Source organism: Schistocerca gregaria, chromosome 3, assembly GCF_023897955.1.
Source record: "Schistocerca gregaria isolate iqSchGreg1 chromosome 3, iqSchGreg1.2, whole genome shotgun sequence".
Lineage (NCBI taxonomy): Eukaryota > Metazoa > Arthropoda > Insecta > Orthoptera > Acrididae > Schistocerca > Schistocerca gregaria.
This window is the reverse complement of record NC_064922.1, coordinates 89,335,961-89,360,299: the sequence shown is the minus strand read 5'-3', so window position 1 is coordinate 89,360,299 and position 24,339 is coordinate 89,335,961. Positions and strand designations below refer to the sequence as shown.

Sequence of the window (24,339 nt, the reverse complement as noted above, 5' to 3'; positions counted from 1 at the left end):
CATTCGGGAGGACAACGGTTCAAACTCACACCTGGCCATCCTGATTTAGGTTTTCCGTGACTTCCCTAAATCGCTCCAGGCAAATTCCGGGATGGTTCCCTTGAAGGGACACAGCTGACTTCCTTCCCCTTCCTTCCCTAATACGGCGAGACCAATGACCTCGCTGTCTGGTCTTCTCTCCCAAACAACCCAACCCCATCATATTGCACTGTGGCCATTATTTCTTTAAAAGATAAACCTGGGCCCTTAGGACTGACATTCTGTCCCTCTGACCACTCAGCTACCAGGAGCATACACGGGCGACGTTGATATTTAGCAATTTATTCTGCGAGGTAGGTTCTTTCAAACCGTTGTGCCTGTATGAATACGCTTCTGTATGTGTTCACATTTGTAATATAATAAGGTGTTGTTAATTTCGCAGGTCATCTGACGCCGGGCCACGCCCAAAACGTGTTCTGGAAATAAAGGACTTTCATTAATATTTAGTGCCTATTTTTACAAAGTATGAGCTTCTGTAAAATCATAACAAAAAATTGTAATGTGTGCCTTAAGTGAGCTGTATGTCTAAATCCTATCGAGAGTGTATTGGCTTACAGTTTTTGGTGGAATGTATGTCTCACACACAGAGCACAAGAATAAAGACATCATGTAGAGGTATCACGTTCACATTTACACTTCTAAAAAGCTCCATACACCCTTAACTGCTTAGATAAACGAATTTCAGTTGAAAATATAGTAGAAACAATGAAGATCGAATCTTTTTATACAGGCATATTTATGATGTAGTACAAACCAAATTCTACCATCAGTCGGTATTTTTTAGCTCCACAGAAACGTGAAGCCTTTCTTTTCATTCACTTTCACTACAGATAAAAAAAAACTACAAGACACACAATAACGCAACATAAAGAGATGGACAGATAAACACACACAACCTATCATATCAAAACAATGTGTACTGCAGAAAAAAGGACTTACGAAATAGATACGCTGAAAACATAAGTGCTTACCACACTAATAATCCTATTACATGGACAACAGCAGCCAACGTAAAGGACACTAGCAACACATTTCAGGACATCGCAAATGATCTTTATGTATAAGAATGGTTAAAGGACACCATATGGACTTCTATCAAGAAGTACAAATTATCATTCATGGTACAGTACATGGGAACAGCTTGCTAAATGATAAGTTATAAAGGACCAGTGTAAATTTCTTCAAACATTTCTCCAAAGTGGAATGACTGTTTCAGTAATAATAAAAAGAGATATCTTAACATTATTGTATAACGTACAGTTACCATATAATCATATGAATGAGTTCGTACAGTGACACAAAAGTGCTTGTATAAAAAAGTTCCAGTCTTCATAGTCTCAACTACCGTAAGTTTATCTTTGCACTTAAGAGTCTCTGGTATGGTGTAAACATCTAGATGTAAAAGTGTTAACGGAGTAGAGTGTATTCATTTCTGTGCTCTGAGCTGCACTCAAATAAATTTGCATCAAAAATGTAACTAAATACGCCAGCAAAATGATACAAACATACGACTCAGTTATGGTACACACTAAAGTAAATGTATCTTTTTGTGCTAGGTTAACTTTAATGACACCTCCACAAATAATACTCATTATTCTTTACATTAAGGCAATGTACAAACTACAAGCAACATGTGTGTCTGATGACAGTATGCTGCCGAGACGTCTTCAGCTAATAGCTGTTACTAAGACGTTACTGATGCAGTTAAAACTATTTCATATATGTGCAAAATTAACCTCATCGAATGTTTAGTCTATTGTTAGCCGTGAAAAAGGTAACATGTGTTTTGGTAGAATCGGCAATCCTTTATTTTGTAGGAAAGTTGATTGGAGAATGTGTACCGAATTATTCATGACTGTAAGGAATACAGAGAGTAGACACATATCAGTTTACTGAGCACCTCTGAAGGTTCTTAACTCACGTTATAGGTGCTCAATATTGGCACCGTCTGCAGCGTGGCAAACGGCAATATGTGTGTGAAGTCACCGACACGATGTGACTGGGAACGAGCGACCGCGACCCAGTCTGCTTCCGAAACCAGTTTTGTGTGTTGCCTATCTGCGGGCGCGGTTGACGTAGCGCGCCGGTGAATGTTTCACGTTATGACACTCCTGCACCGTAGCGCAACTATGCCACAGCGTGTTATTAGGAATGAAATCGCGGATTACGTGAAAGAAATGATTGTTTCCACGTCCTGACACTCCTGCACCGTAGCGCAACTATGCCACAGCGTGTTATTAGGTATGAAATCGTGGATTACGTGAAAGAAAATGATTGTGAACGATCACCATCAGAAAAATCGCTGATGGTGTTGGCAGGTCAGGTAACTGTAGTCATGAGGTTTTTGGGTGGTTAGGGCATGGAACCTATGGCAGTAAAATCTGTTCCGAAATATGCTTACAGATATGTACAACGGAAGCTCCACGGTGCAAACATTTTGGATCGCCACGACCGAAAAAAGCTCGACAAATGCGGCCGAATGTGAAGGTCATGCTCCCTGCGTTCTATGATTTTAACGGCACTGATCACAATGAGTTCTTGCTATAAGGTCAAACGTTCGATAAGGAGCACTACCTGCAAGTTCAACGGAGTTAACGTGAAGCAATCCGTTCGTTTGTGGCGATGTATGTTACAACATTTGCACCACGACAATGCAGCTGCTCCCATTCCGTCGCTAGTTCGTGAATGTTGACCAAAACCCAGAACGTATTGATTATTCCGCCCTACGTATTCGTCAGACACAGCATCACGTGAATCTTTTCAGTTCTAAAGAAATAAAGAAAACCTTGAATGGCTGTCGTTTTGTAAGCGTAGAACAGATAAAGACGCATCGCTGAGAGAGCAAGAAGCTATCCTAAAGATCAATTTGCAGAATGGTTTCGCGGATTGGAAAATCTCTGGAATACGTGCGTAATGCGTAATGGTGACACTCTTGATGAGCGGAACATTGATATAGACGAATAAAAAGTATTATTTCGAAGAAAGGAAAGCTAATATAATTTCTCATTATGTTTTCAACAGACTTTATGTACGATTTGTAAGCCCCGCGGTAATATGACATTTTGTGGGGTCGTGGGATGTACTTTGTTAAGCACACTTTAGGTAAACAGTTTACTTAATGACAGATTTATTATACTTCCAGTTTTGGTAATAAATTACTTATATTACATCTGATAGACACAATTCCCTTGAGTGCAAGAGATACACACTCTGGCAGCTACCTGGAGAGGTTTGGCAGCGGTCACGCACACTTCCATGACATCCGTGTGGTTTGTCCGGCAGGGTCCTCCGGGTCTACCTGGAGTCCCAGGACCGAAGGGCAGCCAAGGGCCTCCGGGACTGGACGGCGCGCCCGGCGTGCCCGGAACCGATGGCAGGGACGGCGACAAGGGCCTCAAAGGTATACTGTTCACTCCTCCTTAGTACTTCGGTAGTCTGTCTGACGTCTGCAGGTTGAAGGCAGGGGAAATGACTGAAACCGATTTCACTTTCAGTGTTTACATGAATATTTTATTCATGGTTATTATCATTTTAGTCCCCTCGCATATGTCACAGCATTTCATTCGTTTGGTAAACTTTTTCAGCATATTATCAAATACCTTTCAACTTGAGATTTCCTCAGATCATTTTTGGGGTCCACACTGAGAGATAAAAATATAATTTCATTTTAAAATTGGGGTCTATATCAAACATTCTAATTTTCCCTGCTAAGACCCACACTTCTACACAGCATGCTTTTAAGAAAGTATAAAATTATATCTACCATCAAAATTGGTTTTAACTAATTTCACAAACTCATCTCTGCTTTTTATTGCTGATGTTTGTGCATATTTTTCTTCTCATTTATATCTTTTGAGTAATTCCCCTGGAAGCTTCGGTTAACATCATTTTCTGTACATAATTCCATTAAATTTTGCCATAATCTAGACAACACATTGGCCACATAAGTGTCAATACCTCTTATTTAATAAATGTCATAATTAAGCTACTACATGAGAAAAGTTCAATTAGTCTGCAACGAGACAATCTCCAAAGCAAAAGGCAGAAACCTTTTGCAAATGTTAGATGTTTGTGATACATATTATGACTACGTTGTGTCTCCACAAATAATTTCCAAGTTTCTTAAAACCAAGTACTACTGCAAAGTTTCTTTTTCCAAAATTTTATATCACTTGTTCAAGGCCCTATCCATAAACGCAGTTATTTTATATATTTTTTCTTTGAAATTATTTATTCGTTGGAGGATCTCTACTTCCATACTGTAATAGCTGATCTCAGCGCTCATATGGAAGGCTTAAGATAAATCGGAATAGTACAACATGGTATTCTCCGTCAACATGTGTTTGGAGCTAAAGGCTTACAGGCAGTCATCCATCTATATGAAAGCATAGTTTTTCCTTACAAAACTATTCAAGCTAGGATTACTGGAAGGCTTTCCATTTACAAACTTCCCATAAAAACAAACAGTCCTTAAACTATTTTGCACTTTTTTCGTTTCTCACGTGCTGGACAACTGTTAATAACTTTTAATTTTTCAGGATCCTTACCAGTACCACGAGTAGTTAAGATATATGCTAAATTTATTTTTTCCTTTTTGAGAAACACCATTTTCGCCGTTTTAATGTCATCGTTCCTGCTTCATCAGCTTAAAAAAATTTATTCAATGTTTTACAGTGTTCAGGCCAAGTCAACATATTAGTTAAAACATCGTCTAAGGTACAAGAACATTATGTAAGGCACGTGTGACTACAGAAAGACATGTGCTTAAGCTGAATCGCATAGCTTGGCAATGATAACACTTGAATGCAAACAAAAAACTGTATATTTGGAAGATATCAGGACTTGTGGTATTGCCTAGTGTACCACTGTCAAGTGTAGGTCATATTGCGTGTAATTAAATTTCTATAACTTTACTCCCACACACTGTGGACTAAGGATGTTCCTTGTTACTATTTTATTTAGCACCTATGTGTCTATTACACCTCTCCCTACTCTGTTCACCTTGTTTACTATGTCAAACGGGTTATTTTCACTATGTTCTGACAAGCCAGCCCAATAATGATGCGCTGTGCATCTATGCCACGGTGAGCACTGTGTGTCGAAATTTGGAAAGACACTATCCACTGGTGTGTTTCATTGTTCTGTATGCCTTGTAACTTTCGCGCAGTCATCTTCTGTAGCCCCAGAGATATTGCTGAATAACCCTTATTATAAGCCATGATTATATTGTAACAGAAGTTTCCACAACCTTTCTGGAGATAACCAGGAACACTGTGTCGACTCTGGCTGTAGACAAACCAGTCTGTGTGATCAATTTTGGCTCTAGTGGTCCATTACGAACACCTGTAATAACCCCTTCTGATGACTTCAGGAGGGTCATACTAGGTGACACTTGAGCAGCAACACTTCTACCATGTTGTTGATAGCCTTTCAAGGAGGATCCGAACATGTTACAGAGAAGTACATGGAGCAACATGGTACTAAATGGTGCCCAGAAACAGACCTTGATTTCACAGATACACAAGAAAGTCTTCATAATCGATATCATTCACATTATAAGTGTCACCAGAACTACTCTCTTAGTTTTAAATGCTTATCCCTTTATTACCTTTTGATATTGAATCCGTGTCCACTCACAATGGGCCACAAGCAGCTGGTCTTTATAAAGGTAATTAAGTTGCAAAAGATGTGAATGTGTCAGGTTGATGTCTGTTTGGTAATCGAATGGCTAGTTTGTCGCTGTGCGCCATGTCTTTACATTAGTTTAGCGTATGTTTTCATTTCTGCACACACTGTTAATTCAGCATCCATAATAGTATTAGTACATATCGTTGTCAATATTTTCATGTTTTTATTGAAATTTGCTCCACCACCTGTGTTTCTACATACTTCCTGCTACCCCTTCGTATTCTGTTTTCTATAGAGTTCCTGCCTCGCCTGTTCTTCATACCACCCTTCATTTTTTACCATATTACCGACTTATTTTTAACTCTGCTATACCACCACGTTCTATATCCAGCACCCTTCATTTTGTTCCCCATCTGCCCATATATTATTATGTAAGATGGCAAGAACTATGCCCCTTACATGAAGTCATTAAAGATCATCTAACGTTGAGCGAACAGTAAGGCTGAGCAAAAATGAATGTCAAGGCACAATGCATCTTGTAGAGGGTATAGTATGGACGTATTGGAATAATTAATGTCTGGTGATGGTTTTAAAGTAATTCACACGACATGAAAACTTTGTGGAAACGCGTCGATTTACTGTAGGCTAGTTTACCCCAGGGAAGTACTCGGAATGGACCGTGGCCGCCAGGGGCGGGGCTAAGGGAAGCGACAATAGGCAGCTTAGGGCGGCTCAAGCTCTGAGAAAGCGGTAACGGGACGCGGCCTCCAGCCGCCTTAAGGTGAGTGACAGTGAGTGGGTGGTCGACCCCGACTCGATGCTGGTGTACCGGGAAACAGACGGAGAACTTGCACGCCTGTTGATAAATGGCTGTCGTCCCATTTTCTGTGAAACATGCGAGAAAGCCGCGCAAAGGTACGGTGGAGCGGTCAACAGAGGTCAAAATATGCGTGTTCGTCACTATAGCAACTTCACGCTGAATTCACGGTCCATAGAGTCTGAAACATATCAGGTGAAGAGCGACAGAATGAAATTCGCCGGCCTCCAATGGGAACGTGGGACCAATTAATTTGAAGTACTCTCCAGGGAGTCAGAATTCCGGAAAACTTGATATTTGTGCAGACGCTAACCTTGGTGGGTGGCCTGGGAGGAGCAAAATAGATGTTGAGAGGAAGGGAAATTTTGTGGGAATTTGTTCACTTCCCAGAGCAGGCATTGGTCGGCGCTGGGAAGCTACGCATAATTAACGTGACTTGCGCTGCAATTGGCGTAAGTGATTTTGCTGGATAGGAAACCGAGGCGAAGAGCGGACTTTGACAAGTCTCCGTAGAGGTCTTCCGTTCCCAGCTTGCCTAGAGTGCTGACGTGGCGTTCTTTACTCAGCTTGCCTGAGAAAGAGTGAACATCTCTGCAAATGGAACGATTGAGTTTGGAGAGGAAGTTTTGGTTCAGCTATGTACTGAGCAAGATAGCTAGGAGTGAACAGACGAGCTCAGCCTTGCAGCACCACGACAACGACGCCGCTCCGCCACGCTGAACTCAGTGATATGGCGCCCGCTCCGGCCACTGAATTTGTTGGATCACGTCGGCAAAGTTTTCACGAAGGTTTCATGGGCCATGTATTGTAGAATTCTTCTCGCACTTCGTATTACGCCCGGGTCAGTCGATAGGAATTACTTTTGAGTTATCGCGCTTTACTCCAAGCAAACGCAGTTTATTACCACTTCCTGATAGGAGAGTCTTGTAATGTGATGACTGAAGGTCGGGAGTTAAAATAAATTTGTGCTAATCGACTGCATCTGTTTTCAATCAAGTAGTTGAAATCCCAAGTCACATTCTTAATTAATTTTATGTTCAACATTTGCATCTGGTGTTCAGTAGCTGAATATAACATCAATGTGCACCCCTTTTTAATTAAAAGTGATCAATTCTGAATAAATAAATGTCAACACTGCCATCGCAGTTCAATCAGGAGTCACAGGCCCTTATTACTTTTTTGCGTTATCCGATATTGCGGCAGTTTTGCACTCCGTGTCGATCTGTTGGTCAATTAGTTGGAGTGAACACACGCCAAAACCAGCTAAGTGACGAGTGGGGTGTTACAATTAATATCTTCTATAACATCACGTTTTAAATACCTCCAATTCCTTCTTCTTCCTTTTCCCTCTGATTAATATTATATCACCATACAGTTCTGTGCTCCAGACGTAAACGATCTGCAAACTTTTCCCGTTTAAAGTCTATGTTTGGTTCTGGCAGAGCTGTTTCGCTGAGTGACAGCTTCATTTCCTTACATCGATGTACCTCTGATATTTTCTTTGCTTAGGCCAATCTTTTATAATGCTGCTTCGTAGGCAGACAAAGTGCTTCCGTTGCCCTGCTGCAGTGTCACTCCCAGTGCTAGCCAGTAGGTTTTCCTGCTGCAGCTCTGCCCGGTTGAGTGAGTGTGCTCTCTGTCGTGTCGCAGGTGATCCAGGGATTCCAGGGAGAGAGGGGCCACCCGGCCCTCCAGGACCGACGCCGGAGCTGCCCATCCTCAACGAGGTTGCTCCAGGTAAGTGTGTTCACCTCATTTATCGCCCCTGCAAACCTGCTTCTGTGCGCTTATCAAGTCCAAGATCATTGTTGCTCTCAGGCATGGACGGATCGGGTACAGCCGTTTGGACGGCTGCTTTACTTAACCCTTTCGTGGCCAAAATTATTGAGCAGTTTTTTTAATGAATGGAGAACAGATAGTAGTTAACAGATAGGTATATTTATCATACAGAATACAAATTTGCTCCAACTGTGAAAGTGAGGTCACACAACAAGGTGGGAAGTATTCTTCCCACTGCCCTTCCTTGGTGTTAAATGACAAAAACAACTTTTTCAATATATGTCATATTTATTTGATAAATTTACTTCTCTTGATACAGTGATTGTTCACAATCACGTGCCATGAAATTTTCTGAAACATGGGTCTATGCAAAGTGGTATTTGACAATACGTACAAAGACAGCGAGTGCTCTTATCCGCAGCTTTGGTACTACAATGACGGCACGTTCAATAGGTTTCTTCTAAAATGGGTTGATGCTCCCCTACAGTCACATGACGAAAATCTTCAGGTACTTTACCCCTTTTTGCCAGAAAGACAGGTATCTATACACGCCTTTTTTGGGATGAGAAGCTAGCAATCAATTTTCTGGCTAGATGGGTCCTGCATGTGAGCTGATCATGCTGTCCACTTTTACTTATTTTCCACAGGATAAAACTGTTCACTGCAGCAACGTCCACCAGGAAATAAAATATTCTGTGCCACCATTTTACAGAACGTCTGCCAATTGCATACCTTTCTCGTAATTGATCAGACTTATCGACACCACCCATTATTTTCTTGTATTCTGCCACAACTTCAGGACAAGAAATCTCTGTACTAATACCATCCTTGTTTATCCTTTTCACTCTGGCCGTTTCTCATGAGTCATGAATTGAGGAAAGGAAAGTGACTGGACGGTTACCCATCCATTTTACTGCAGAAATGGGTCCCTTTGTTTCAAACTGGATTCTCCTCGTTCACATTTTACGTTTTCCTTCATAAATTTGGGTGCATCAGAAGTGTTTACCTGATACTATAGCTTTGAGGAAAAGAATCACAAAATGTCACGCAAACAGCACTGAAAGGCTCCTCTACAGAGCAACACTCAGCTATACAATGCCTCTGCGAGAAGGTACATCAAAAACTGCGGGAACTTCCGATTGGAAGTTCACTAGGTGGTAGCATCGTACAGAGGTGGGAACTGTGAATCCCACCGGACTAGGAGCGAGTTTATTGTAGTGGGAAGCATGTTTCCCACTGCTCACGAAAGGGTTATGGATATCAAAACCATTGCGGCATTTTCCACTTGCGTTATTATGTATTTACACTTTTTCTTTGTTTCACAACAAATTTCGGCTTTTCGAAACCATTAACCGGGTTTATGTGCGTAGACAAGCACACTACACGACCGCTAAGGGCCAGGAACAGAACGGTCTGAAAGGAAATTCGTTCCCTCCTGTGATGTGGTCACGAGCATATTCATCATTAACACTTTACTGAATAAGATGTCGAAGGGTCCCTGTAAGATACCCTCAGTTCTGTTCCACCGTCGGTGCCGCTTCCATACCACACGCATAAAAATGGAATCTTCTGAAGCATGTGTCAATCAAGGTCTCTTCTGATGATCTAACAATTTCTTATTCCTTTTTAAAATATCCTGTAATATTTGTCTTTTTCCGGGTGAGAGATTACAATCGTTGACAGTTAGCTGGAGCACCCAATGCGTCAATGTTCTCTGACCGAAAAACGGAAGTGAGGGTGCTGTAAGAGTTTCAGATATCTCTCTCCCTCGCCCCCCTCCTTCCCTCCCTCCCAGCCACCCTCTCTCTCTCTCTCTCTCTCTCTCTCTCTCTCTCTCTCTCTGTGTGTGTGTGTGTGTGTGTGTGTGTGTGTGTGTGTGTGTGTGTTGGTTGGGGGCGGGGATGGTGGTGGGGAGAGGGTACGTCCGTGAGCGTATATCGATGAAAGAGAACTACTAAAAATAAAATTATTAAAACATGATTCAAAATAGATTATTCGAGTATTTTAAAATTTCCATTGGTATACAAACTATATACCTAATCCTACATGTCAGTGTGGAAACTGCGAATAGAATTGCTAATTTGGTTTTGATTAGCCGTAATCAGAGTACCAATAAAATTGTGGGATTCTGTTTTGTATTTCAGTTTTGTAGGTAGAGAAATGTACCTGATTCATCTTTAAAATGACTAAAGTTTTTTATTTCTTTCAGAATATACTTCTCTTTATTTGCATTATGGAGGATGTATCGAAAATGTTTAGGGACATCAGTGTGTTGTGTATGACATGCATCGCGACTGCACGTCTATTATTTTCGTTAGCTGTAACGTGTTCTTTCAGTAGAATGCAGTAATTCTTGTCGGTTTCTCGAATGCATATCATGTCATAATCGTCTCTTACTGTAATTCCTTTCACAATCTTCTGAAGCATCTGTCAATCAAGAAGTCTCTTCGGATGGTGTCGTAACGATTTCTTCTTTCTTTTTAAAATATCCTGTAATATTTGTCTTGTTCCGGCCAGCCCTTGGCAATACTTACCCGTAGTTGACTCTTTCCTTCCAGCCGTCTTCCTCCGTATCCACATCGCACTAACATTATTTCACCTTGTTCCTCATAATTGCTTTTTGTATTACTAAGGCAGGTATAACAATAAAAATGACGTTCCTTTCATATGCTGAAACGCACATCTCGATGTTATACTGCATTACTGCTTCCATTTTCATACAATGACGTGCAGTAGTCGCATGAGGTTACTAAGGCACAAGTGATTCGTCTTTCATCGATTCAGATTTCGAAGAACCAGAAAAAGTAACTCAAAGTGCCCTTGGATATCGGAAGGAAAAATGTGCCGTATACCGTCAAGACATATTTCCAATCACACGACGCACAATAGGGGCTGTAGAAATATATTTTTTTGTCGTACTGGTATGTGTACCTTCAGCTTCTTCGCTCTGTATCACAAGGTCAGTGGAACGAAGGGAAACCCTTCCACGACGACTTCAGGGCAAGACTTGCACAGTAACAGCTACGCTGTTCTCAGCTACCTGAATACACTGCTCACAAGCGACTTCCGAAAAAAACGTGAGCTCATTTCTAGATACACATAACCCCAACTGAGAATACCAAAGGCACAAAAAGGTGTGTTGTCTGTTACTAAAGAGGAAAAGAAGTGAAGGTGCACTGCTGTGTAAAAAGTGTGGCTTTCTCTAAATTAAGAACTCCACTCAAAATCATACTATGGCGCATGTAAAACAATCATACTAGCTAACATATATTAATTTTTATTTCGCGGCAACCAGTAGATAAGTTGAGTATAAAGTCATTTGGCTCAGCAGAGATCGTACTGAGAGATTAATTTTTGTTGTTTGTTGTAAATTTTCTCGAATGTGTCAATCTTTGAACACGGTAACAACATTAATTTTCCATGATAATGGGAAGCCCTTAACCTATAACCATTTATGTTAATTACTGATTTAGTCATTATACATCATTCATCAGAAAAAATAGGAGCATATATCTATGAAAAAACCTAGAAAAACTACGTAAGAATATGACTCATAATTGTTTTGAGTACTACAGTTTTAAAATGGACAGTATTAAGTCTATAAGCACAGGACCTCAGAAGTAGTTTTAGAATACACAGTGTGCTGCACAAATAAAAGGTCACATTTTTAAGCCCTCGAAAGTGACTCCCGTTGAGATGTTTCACAATTGTCTCAAAGGTAAGCACCGTCCTGGGTAATGAAACAAAAGCGTTGCATCCTGCGACGTCACCCTTGGGCTCGGACACGCCTCAGACAACGGCTGTCGACACATGCGAGAAAAAGGCCAGAGCTCAGAAATTCGTATGAAGTGTAAGATACGTTAATGGCGCCAGAGTTCAGCTTCAGTTTTGCGCAACATCGCCGTGGACGACTGAGACGATGGGAAGGTGGTCGAGCCCGCCTCTTGTCCACATTCCACTCCGTCTTTTGACACCTCTGCAATGGAAATTAGTACCACGATGTCCAGCATTGGAATCTTACAGGTGACCGACGAAAATATTTCAGATACACTCCCGCTCAGAAATGACACGAAAAGGCTTCAAGAGATGGCATAAAGGGCATCACTGAACCACTCATTCCTTTGGAGCGTCGATTTCCGCCTGCCTCATGTTCTAAACCGACAGTTCGTAATGTGATGAGCAGCTATGCTTATGACAACGCTCGACACCGCTGACATCGCCCCAGACGAGTCATCCCTTCCCTAAGCACATTGCGGTGACACAAACACATTAATCACGATATGACCCCTTTATGCGTCGTACGACCGCAAGTTTTACTGTGGAATACAGGAAAGAACCACTCAGTACCGTTCAAAACCGTTCAGCGAAATCCAAAAGTAATCCAGTGCAGCAAAGAGTGTTTATTCACTTTCAGCCCTCTTCTTCGTGCCCTCCTGTGGTGTTCAAATGGCTCTGAGCACTATGGGACTTAACATCTGAGATCATAAGTCCCCTATAACTTAGAGCTACTTAAACCTAACCAAAGGACATCACACACATCCATGCCCGAGGCAGGATTTGAACCTGCGACCGTAGCGGTCTCGCGGTTCCATACTGAAGCACCCAGAACCGCTCGGCCACACCGACCGGCCGTTGAAACAAATTACGTCTTTAAAGACTCCTCGGAAATACACATATAGATAATCCTCTATATCTATGGTCTCTCTTTCCCCATGAACCATGGACCTTGCCGATGGTGGGGAGGCTTGCGTGCCTCAGCGATACAGATAGCCGTACCGTAGGTACAACCACAACGGAGGGATATCTGTTGAGAGGCCAGACAAACGTGTCGTTCCTGAAAAGGGGCAGCAGCCTTTTCAGTAGTTGCAAGGGCAACAGTCTGGATGATTGATCTGGCCTTGTAACAATAACGAAACGGCCTTGCTGTGTTGGTACTGCGAACGGCTGAAAGCAAGGGGAAACTACTCCCGTTATTTTTCTCGAGGGCATGCAGCTTTACTGTATGATTAAATGATGCTGGCGTCCTCTTGGGTAAAATATTCCGGAGGTAAAATAGTCCCCCATTCGGATCTCGGGCGGGGACTACTCAAGACGATGTCGTTATCAGGAGAAAGAAAACTGGTGTTCTACGGATCGGAGCGTGGAATGTCAGATCCCTTAATCGGGCAGGTAGGTTAGAAAATTTAAAAAGGGAAATGGATAGGTTAAAGTTAGATATAGTGGGAATTAGTGAAGTTCGGTGGTAGGAGGAGCAAGACTTCTGGTCAGGTGACTACAGGGTTATAAACACAAAATCAAATAGGGGTAATGCAGCAGTAGGTTTAATAATCAATAGGAAAATAGGATTGCGGGTAAGCTACTACAAACAACATAGTGAACGCATTATTGTGGCCAAGATAGATACAAAGCCCACGCGTACTACAGTAGTACAAGTTTATATGCCTACTAGCTCTCCAGATAAGGAAGAAACTGAAGAAATGTATGATGAAATAAAAGAAATTATTCACATAGTGAAGGAAGACGAAAATTTAATAATCATGGGTGACTGGAATTCGAGTGTAGGAAAAGGGAGAGAAGGAAACGTAGTAGGTGAATATGGATTGGGGCTAAGAAATGAAAGAGGAAGCCGCCTGGTAGAATTTTGCAAAGTTCATAACTTAATGATAGCAAACACTTGGTTTAAGAATCGTAAAAGAAGGTAGTATACATGGAAGAACCCTGGAGATACTAAAAGGTATCAGATAGATTATATAATGGTAAGACAGAGATTTAGGAACCAGGTTTTAAATTGTAAGACATTTCCAGGGGCAGATGTGGACTCTGACCACAATCTATTGATTATGACATGTAGATTAAAACTGAAGAAACTGCAAAAAGGTGGGAATTTAAGGAGATGGGACCTGGATAAACTGAAAGAACCAGTGGTTGTACAGAGTTTCAGGGAGAGCATAAGGGAACAATTGACAGGAATGGGGGAAAGAAATAGAGTAGAAGAAGAATGGGTAGCTTTGAGGGATAAAGTAGTGAAGGAAGCAGAGGATCAAGTAGGTAAAAAGACGAGGGCTAATGGAAATCCTTGGGTAACAGAAGAAATATTGAATTTAATTGATGAAAGGAGAAAATATAAAAATGCAGTAAATGAAGCAGGCAAAAAGGAATACAAACGTCTCAAAAATGAGATCGACAGGAAGTGCAAAATGGCTAAGCAGGGATGTCTAGAGGACAAATGTAAGGATGTAGAGGCTTATCTCACTAGGGGTAAGATAGATACTGCCTACAGGAAAATTAAAGATACCTTTGGAGATAAGAGAACCATTTGTATGAACATCAAGAGCTCAGATGGAAACCCAGTTCTAAGCAAAGAAGGGATAGCAGAAAGGTGGAAGGAGTATATAGAGGGTCTATACAAGGGCGATGTACTTGAGGACAATATTATGGAAATGGAAGAGGATGTAGATGAAGATGAAATGGAAGATACGATACTGCGGTTCTAGCCGCTACAGTCTGGAACCGCTGACCGCTACGGTCGCAGGTTCGAATCCTGCCTCGGACATGAATATGTGTGATGTTCTTAGGTTAGTTAGGTTTAAGTAGTTCTAAGTTCTAGGGGTCTGATGACCACAGATGTTAAGTCCCATAGTGCTCAGAGCCATTTGAACCATTTTGAACTCCTTACGGTCCAGTCCTTTCTCCTTGTGACTCTGCACTGTTTCCGCTCGTGAAATGAAGCTGAAGGAAGTGGTGAGATTCTACGGAGTGCTTGGGACAACGAGTGTGCCTCACTCCCTACAGAAACTTGGGAGAATGGGTTTAGGGTATGGTTTCAGAGCATGCAGAGGTGTATTCAATATGGCGGAAATTACTTGGAAACAATTCAATAAATAAAGCTCTATTGCAAAATTTTCCTAGTACCCTTTGCATTTCACGATAGTCGCATCGTAACATCAGAATGTCGGAGATGATAAGAGTGAAGATGGAGAGAAGACATGTAAGCTGAAAGAGAATTAAAGAGTGCGAACTTTTTGTCTTCACCATTTAAGATTATGTACCTTGTTGCCGGTGCATACTCCTGCTACTTATATCGGAGAGGAATCACACGTTAATCTTACTGCGACTGTCAGAAGCAAAAGGATGCTTATCTAAACCACTTGCTGTTTTCCTGCAGTTTTTCGAACCACACCAGGACCGCTTACAGTCATATCTTGTGAAATTAGAGGTGCCTCTCCAACTAGTGCTTCATTCTTATTGTGTACGAAGATAGTCAAATATAAAAAGCCTTCTTTAATTTTATACGAGAGAGTAACATGTGTATATCAAATTTTGTTGTTATCTGTTTCAGTTTCATTGTGTCTCGAAGATACTAAAATATGGAAGACACTCTTTCACTTTACATGAGACAGTTTATGACAATTTTTTACTATCTGTGATTGCGTAAAAACTAATTTCCAGCCGATGCTTGCCAATAATTGAAGAATTCTTGTGAAATTCTAATTCCTTCTACAATAGACATGCAAAATCCCTTTGCTGTAAATATTGTACTTAAGTGAATATTGTACAAAAATCATAAATAATTTAAATTGCAATTTCCTCCAGGGTTGTTGTTGTTGTTTTTGTTGTTGTTGTGGTCTTCAGTCCTGAGACTGATTTGATGCAGCTCTCCATGCTACTCTATTCTGTAAAAGCTTCTTCATCTCCCAGTACCTACTGCAGCCTACATCCCTCTGAATCTGCTTAATGTATTCATCTCTTGGCCTCCCTCTACAATTTCCGTTCCATTATCCTCGCATTGCTTTTGTTGATGTTCATTTTATACCCTCCTCTAGACGCTGTCCATTCCGTTCATCTGCTCTTCCAAGTCCTTTGCTGTCTCTGACAGAATTACAATGTCATCGGCGAACCTCAGTTTATATTTCTTCTCCATGGATTTTAATACCTACTCCGAACTTTGCTTTTGTTTCCTTTACTGCTTGCCCAATATACAGATTGAATAGCATCGGGGAGAGGCTACAACGATGTGTCACTCCCTTCTACAGGGTGGCCAAACTAAAATATATTTCACGCAGCTTAAGATAGTCAATCGAACTTATATCAGGCGCAACAAGACCGAATTATGTAAGCTGTGCTGCCTACCTAAAGCTGCGTGAATTTTTTTTGCAAGTCAGTTTTATTTTGCAAGCTGTTGGCAGTGTGGTTCTATAAACGAAGTCAAAGACAAAGGTCATTGCTGTATATTTTGTTGTAAGAATGTCGACGACCCTTACTCGTACACATCTAGAGTGTTGGCGGTGTTCCAGTTCCAGGACAGAAGGGCGATCGAGGAGAGCCTGGACCAAAGGGCGCGCCTGGAGAGCCCGGCCCCAAAGGCGACAGGGGCGATCCCGGGCGACCTGGAGTTCCAGGGGAGGACGGCGGTCCAGGACCGCAGGTAAGTTCAGAGCAAACTCATCCTGCAAACAAACAACCAGTTTAAATACTGCGGCTTCTTGACTCTGCGCATAAAATTTCTTATCAGCAACATGGTCAAGACGTGACTGAGCTTCCAGAAATGGGAAACTACTTAATGGAAGTAGCTACTGCGTCAACAGGACGCGACCCATTCTCAGAGTTGTAGAACTGGTGCACTTGGGGCATCATTTTTTGTTACTTAGAGTGATGAGCCAAAAAATTATGACCATCTGTTTAGTATCGTGTTGGTCCACCTTTGGAATACAATACGGGAACGATTCTGCGTAGCATGGATCGAGTCCGCTAATCCTTGGTTGGTGAGGTTCTTCCGCTGGCGATCCCCGTTTTCTACAACGTGTCCTGAACGGTGTGTTCAGAAACACTTGTGCTGCACCAGCATTATACCCTGTCATTTGATTTGCCACAGAACATCGTCTATACTGCTTTATAGAGCAGCCAAGCCTTCTACCTTCATGTTCTGTGAATGTCCGCCACATTTACATCTGCTGGTGGTTTCACCGTCCCCGCCATCGGAGCCCGCAACAGTGGCACACGAGCCGCCGTCTTTCGCCATTTCCGAGACGCTCCTCGATAGCCAGTGGGTCGTAACAACCTATTCTTTACGGAAGTCAACCGTGGCAGTGGATCCCCCGTATTGGCGCTGTACTGATTCTCCACTCATGCCTGATTGCCTCACATACTTTCCTTACCGCGTCACGTCCAGTCTCCTTGTGCGCTTCTTCGCGGCGCTTCGGCTCATCGGTGTGTCCATACATTTGTCTTCCTGAGATAAATAAGGGCACCTAAACCATTACTTTCATCTACCCAGGCTTCTGTCAGTGTTTCAATTTTTTTTTACAATCAAATGTGGCAATAGGAACTGCTTGTACACACATTTTGTCAGTACGCCACAAACGGAAGGCTTCAACAGCGTCCGAAAGTCGATGAATATGGTTTTCTGGCTCATGACGCCCAGGGGCTGTGCATTTAAACCGTTACACACATGGTGAAAGTAATATCTGAAATTTGTCCCTTATCTTCAGAACTCAATTACTAAATTGTGACAGTCGATAGTCACGTCATTTCCAGTCACACTAAAGTCTCATCGTATTTATTTCCGAGTTTTCTTCGTTGCAGCAGTTCTGTGGATCTAGTCCGGTGTTATGTACGGACACATGAAACGAGGTATTTTGAAGGGAAGGGACTAAACTCACTACCTAGATATTCCTACTTAATTTTTCCACGATTTTCCAATACTGCTGTGATCACTTTCAGCACGCTTCTTCCGACTCCTCAGCTTGCTATAGCATCGATACTAATGCCTCACGTCGCTGATAATAATGAGATGACAACAGTACTTTAATGATTTACACCTTGGTTGTAGACCTAACCATTGAAAGACATGTGCAATCGATCTGCTCTCTTCTGTGGTTTTTGTTGTGTTATTAACGTACACCAAATGAAAGTTAATTCAAATGTTACGCTGAAGTAAACTGATAGTACTTCGTATGAAAATTTCATTGGAACTTGCAACAGCTGTGTATAAAAATATTTATTACTGGTTAGATTAAAATATTTCGCACTTTCGTTTTAGGTCTTCGTAGCCTACAAGTCACAGAAAGGAACTTGCCCCCCTTCTTGCAACGCTGTACCGTAGATCTCAAGAAGAGCGTAGAGTTCCATAGGATTGGAAAAGGGCACAGGTCATCCCCGTTTTCAGGAAGCGACATCGAACAGATGTGCATAACTATAGACCTATATCTCTGACGTCGATCAGTTGTAGAATTTTGGAATACACATTATGTTCGAGTATAATGACCTTTCTGGAGACTAGAAATCTACTCTATAGGAATCAGCTTGGGTTTGGAGAAAGACGATCGTGTGAAACCCAGCTCCCACTATTCGTCCACGAGACTCGGAGGGCCATAGACACGAGTTCCCAGGTAGATGCCGTGTTTCTTGCCTTCCGCAAGGCGTTTGATACAGTTCCCCACAGTCGTTTAATGAACAAAGTAAGAGTATATTTACTACTAAACCAATTGTGCGATTGGACTGAAGAGTTTCTAGATAACACAAAGCAGCATGTCATTCTCAATGGAGAGAAGTCTTCCGAAGTAAGAGTGATTTCAGGTGTGCGCCAGGGGGGAGTGTCGTAGGACCGTTGCTATTCACAATATACATAAGTGACCTAGTGGATAACATCGGAAGTTCACTGAGAAGTTTTACGGATGATGTTGGGGTATATCGAGAGGTTGTAACAATGGAAAATTTTGCTGAACCGCAGGAGGATCTGCAGCGAATTGACGCATGGTGAATCTCAATGTAGGCAAGTGTAATGTGCTGCGAATACATAGAAAGAAAGATCCCTATCATTTAGCTACAATATAGCAGGTCAGCAACTGGAAGCAGTTAATTCCTTAAATTATCTAGGAGTACACATTAGGAGTGATTTAAAATGGAATGATGAAATAAAGTTGATCGTCAGTAAAGCAGATGCCAGAATGAGATTCATTGGAAGAATCCCAAGGAAATACAATCCGAAAACAAAGGAAGTAAGTTATAGTACACTTGTTCGCCCACTGTGGGTTCCCTACCAGATAAGGTTGATAGAGAATATCCGACGGAGAGCAGCGCGCTTCGTTACAGTATCATTTAGTAATCGCGGAAGCGTTACGGAGATGATAGATAAACTCCAGTGGAGGACTCTGCAAGAGAGATACTGAGTAGCTCGGTACGGGGTTTTGTTGAAGTTTCGAGAGCATCCCTTCACCGAGGAGTCAAGCGGTATATTGCTCCCTCCTACGTATATCTCGTGTAGAGACCATAAAGATAAAATCAGAGGGATTAGAGCTCTCTGAGAGGAATACCGCCAATATTTCTTTCCACGTACAGTACGAGACTGGAATAGAAGGGAGAACCGATATAGGTACTCAAGGTACCCTCCGCCACACACCGTCAGGTGGCTTTCGGAGTATGGATGTAGATGTAGAAAGGGAAAAAACGGCAATGCCAATAAAGAAAACGCTTCATAAATTTGAACTATAGGCAAAGTTCAGACGCAGATGAAAGAAACCTACAGCGACCCTTTAGCACGGATAACACCGACGATGCGTAGATAGCTGGAGGGAGTTTGCACCACATCTGCACACGCAACCCACCTAATTCCCGTAAATGCCGGGTAGGGGGTGCGATGATCATAGGCGCCACGTTCAGCCATATCGCAGTTGTGCTCGACTGGGTTCATATCTGGCGAGCTGGAGGGCCGACACATCAACTGGAACTCGCCGCTGTGTTCCTCGAACCACTCCAACACACTCATGGCCTAGTGAGCTGGTGCATTATACTGCTGAAGAATGCCACTGTCATGAGGAAACACGATCGTCATGCAGAGGTGTAAATGGTCTCCAACCAGTGTGCGACACTCCTTGGCCGTCAAGGAGCCTTCCACGTGCTGCTCTCGACCCGTGGATACCAACGTGAATGTTCCCCGGGAAGTCATGGACACAGTCTCTGTCCTGCAGAACAGGTGTTCTCCTGGAAGAAGACCGATCCGAGCCCTCCCGTGGTATGGCGAAAGTATCGGGATTCGTCAGACCGTGCAAAGTTCTGCCATTTCGCCCATTTCAGTAATAGAACCCAATGTCGTGCTGCTAACACCAGACTTCGGCGTCCGACATCTCTACTGAGGGCTAACTGCGCGACCCCACATTGTCTGAACGTGGTTTCACCTTGGTTTCGCTAAGTGCTGGAGAACACCACAGCACTCCTCGAACACCCGAAGTTTCGTGCTGTTTCCGAAATTGTCGTGCCGAGCCTCCAGGCCATCGCAACCTCGATCAAACTCAGGTAGAATGTGCGTCTTCGCCAGTCTGACTACAGCAGTCATTCCTCGCCAGGTGTCGCTGCCAGAGCCTGGACGGGCTTATATCGTTGGTACGTCGGTGCTTATTACGTTCTGGTTCATCAGTGTAGCATATGACCGATGACATGTTGATACAATAAGCCAGATTAAGATTTTATGTTTCAAAAGTGTCTCAAATTGTGATTTAGCGTCTACATCTCTTTTGTATCGATCAGTTTTCGGAAAACATTAAATAACGTTTTCTTCTGGATAAAAAATTCTTGCAATATAAGCTTCACTTTTTGAGGAGTCCAGACTTTTTGATATGTCCTGCATTACAAAAGGAGTAAGAATATCTTATATTTCAGTAATGAGTTAACTGTTCAGAGACACCCTGCGGTCAACGTTTTATTTCGAAGATAACGCTATTATGTCCGACATGTAGAAGTGACTGTTTCGCTCATACATGCAATCCCTCATACGTGCAATCATATACCATTTACATAGGAATGGCTGCCTCTCAAGACTGTCGATGTGTTCAGTTAAATGATTAATTAACACATCGTAAATTATCTGTGTCGTAAAGACAAAAATTGCTTCGCTTTTGACAGCTCAGTCGAACCTGTGTTATGTCGCTGACAAAACCCCTATGTCAGAAGCGCGCCTCTGTGACGATATCAAAAAAAAAGTGAAAAATGATCATATGTCTTCGTTAGAAACATAAAAGTGAACTTATCCGTGTTTCCTTCGTTCGCTTTCAAATGCTGTGCCTCCACGGGAGAGAACGAAATCGATGCGTATTGTACGAGATATGGGCACTTTTGGAGTTAAATTATTACTTGCCACTACACGGGAAAAGAACGTAAAGATGTAACTTTGTTATCATTTGCGAATTAAGACGAAAATAAACAAGTTTACAGTGAAACTCTCCACTATTGACATGGGAAATAGAGAGGGTAAGGATTACAAGTAGTAAGATACAAACACAAGCAAAATACACACTAGGAAAGAAGTGGATAGCTTCGACACCCACAACATGCTCATATTTTAAGAAAGAACTCTCAAATGCTCAAATGCCATACTTTTTATTAGACTATAATGAACGTCACTGCAGCAAATAAGGCTTTGTAAGAAATTGAGCAAAGCAGAACAGTTGAGAATTATGAATAAATCTCACAGTTATAGCAGAGAAAAGAACAAATTAGCTACCAGATATATTGCCATAATATTCTGCGGAAAAGATAAGCCAAACTTTCGAAAGCGACTCTTATATTTAATAATCGTATACTGGTAGAGGCGCCCACATTTCCCTTGAGGGAATCTCTTTACGCGCGTTACCTGTTTTTGCTTGGTTTCTTATCAACACAAAGTTTCTTAGTTGAATCTCATTCTCCCGCGCCGTCGCACGGGCACGCTTTAAGGGTCGCCACACACTTCAGGGACACTACGAAAATTAAAAGAAAAGATAGGAAAAACAGTTCACTGCAAGCACTCTGCATAACTTACGTTGATCGTTGCAAAGTTTTGCTGGAAAAACTGGCAAACAGAGACGACGAGCCCCCTTCAGTGCCGAATAAACATTCCGCTTTATTTAAAACCGTGCATGCGTTCACGGGAAACAATATACCAGTTTCTCATTGGGGTAGGAATTAAAGGAAAGGATTTTTTTCTGATGCCAATATCGCTGTATATTGCTTATTTTACGGTGATCGGCTTCGACAGAAGCTTGCTGTGATCATCTATTTTCGGAAATTTAAAGTGCAGACACACTGCACTCATAATACTCGTACAGCGTAAGTACATCGGTTTGTCAACAATTGTTGTTGTTGTTGTGGTCTTCAGTCCTGAGACTGGTTTGATGCAGCTCTCCATGCTACTCTATCCTGTGCAAGCTTCTTCATCTCCCAGTACCTACTGCAGCGTACATCCTTCTGAATCTGCTTAGTGTATTCATCTCTTGGTCTCCCTCTACCATTTTTACCCTCCACCCTGCCCTCCAATACTAAATGGGTGATCCCTAAATGTCTCAGTACATGTCCTACCAACAGATCCCTTCTTCTAGTCAAGCTGTGCCTCAAGCTCCTCTTCTCCCAAGTTCTATTCAGTACCTCCTCATTAGTTATGTGATCTACCCATCTAATCTTCAACATTCTTCTGTAGCACCAAATTTCGAAAGCTTATATTTATCGTCCACGTTTCAGTTCCATACATGGTTACACTCCATACAAATACTTTCACATACGAATTCCTGACACTTAAATATATGCTCGATGTTAACAAATTTTTGTTCTTCAGAAACGCTTTCCTTGCCATTGTCGATCTACATTTTATATCCTCTCTACTTCGACGATCGTCAGTTATTTTGGTACCTAAATAGCAAAACTCCTTTACTACTTTAAGTGTCTCATTTCCTAATCTAATTCCCTCAGTATCACCCGACTTAATTCGACTACATTCCATTATCCTCGTTTTGCTTTTGTTGATGTTCATCTTACACCCTCTTTTCAAGACACTGTCCATTCCGTTCAACTGCTCTTCCAAGTACTTTACTGTCACTGACAGAATTACAATGTCATCGGCGAACCTCAAAGTTTTTATTTCTTCTCCATGGATTTTAATACCTACTCCGAACTTTTCTTTTGTTTCCTTTATTGCTTGTTCAATATACAGATTGAATAGCATCGGGGATAGGCTACAACCCTGTCTCACTGCCTTATCACCCACTGCTTCCCTTTCATGCCCTCGAGTCTTATAACTGCCATTTGGTTTCTGTACAAATTGTAAATAGCCTTTTGCTCCCTGTTTTTTATTCCTGCCACCTTCAGAATTTGAAAGAGAGTATTCCAATCAACATTGCCAAAATCTTTCTCTAACTCTACAAACGCTAGAAACGTAGATTTGTCTTTCCTTAATCTTTCTTCTAAGATACGTTCTCAACAATTACACGATGAAAATATAAAATCCACGTAGCGCCACATGTATTAGGTGCAGTGAGGTAGCATAGGTGTAAACTGTAAGGTCGTGAGCTGGCAACATCAAGGTAGGATCCGGAACAGATTTCTTATCATTAAACCGCCAGAACACTGCCTGTCACAGAAATTCACTGACGAGACGAAACATAACGACCACCTGTTTAATAACTCGTTTGTCTGTCTCTGGAACGAATTACATTACTGATTTTACACATCAGGGATATGGTAATTTGTTGGTAGGTTTGTGGAGGTATGTGGCATTAGATGTCTGCGCACAGGTCATGTAATTCTAGCAAATAACTGGCCGCTGATGTGCGTACGCGGTGATCGCTTCTGATAGCGACCCAGATGGTTTCAATGGGCTTAACTTCAGGCCAATTTGGTAGCCGAGACATCAACGCTGGTTCACTATAATACACTTTAAATCACTGTAGCACCGTTCTGGTTCCGAGACAGGGACAATTATATAGCTGAAAGACGACATCGCCGTCGGGGAAGACAACAACCATGAAGGGATGCAGGTGGTTCGCAGCTGCCAGCGTGTCTTCGATTACTACCACAGGCCCCATGCAGGCGTAGAAGAATCTCTTCCAAAGCATAATACTGCTCACACCAACTTGCGTCCTTGTCATGTCGCTGACTGCCTGTGTGAAGACGGTCATCGACCTAGTGCAGCAAAACTATGATTCCCCCCAAGAGCCGACAGGTTTCCATTGATCGACGGTCGGATTCCGATAGTCCAGTGCCCAATGCAGTCATAATTGACGATGTTCTTGCTTCTACACGTGAAGACGTAGGAGTAGTCTGCTGGGGAGCTC

The 24,339-nt window shown here is 42.1% G+C and overlaps 1 protein-coding gene across 1 annotated transcript in view; it reads left to right on the top strand.

Annotated features, from left to right (window-relative positions):
- The window catches only part of LOC126354239 (collagen alpha-1(XVIII) chain-like), a 504,706-nt gene that overhangs the window by 202,344 nt on the left and 278,023 nt on the right, over nucleotides 1-24,339 (top strand). The window contains exons 8-10 of the mRNA XM_050003737.1: nucleotides 3,322-3,439; nucleotides 8,135-8,221; nucleotides 16,558-16,688. Coding sequence (XP_049859694.1) covers nucleotides 3,322-3,439; nucleotides 8,135-8,221; nucleotides 16,558-16,688 — 336 coding nt within the window. The remainder of the gene's footprint in view (nucleotides 1-3,321; nucleotides 3,440-8,134; nucleotides 8,222-16,557; nucleotides 16,689-24,339) is intronic.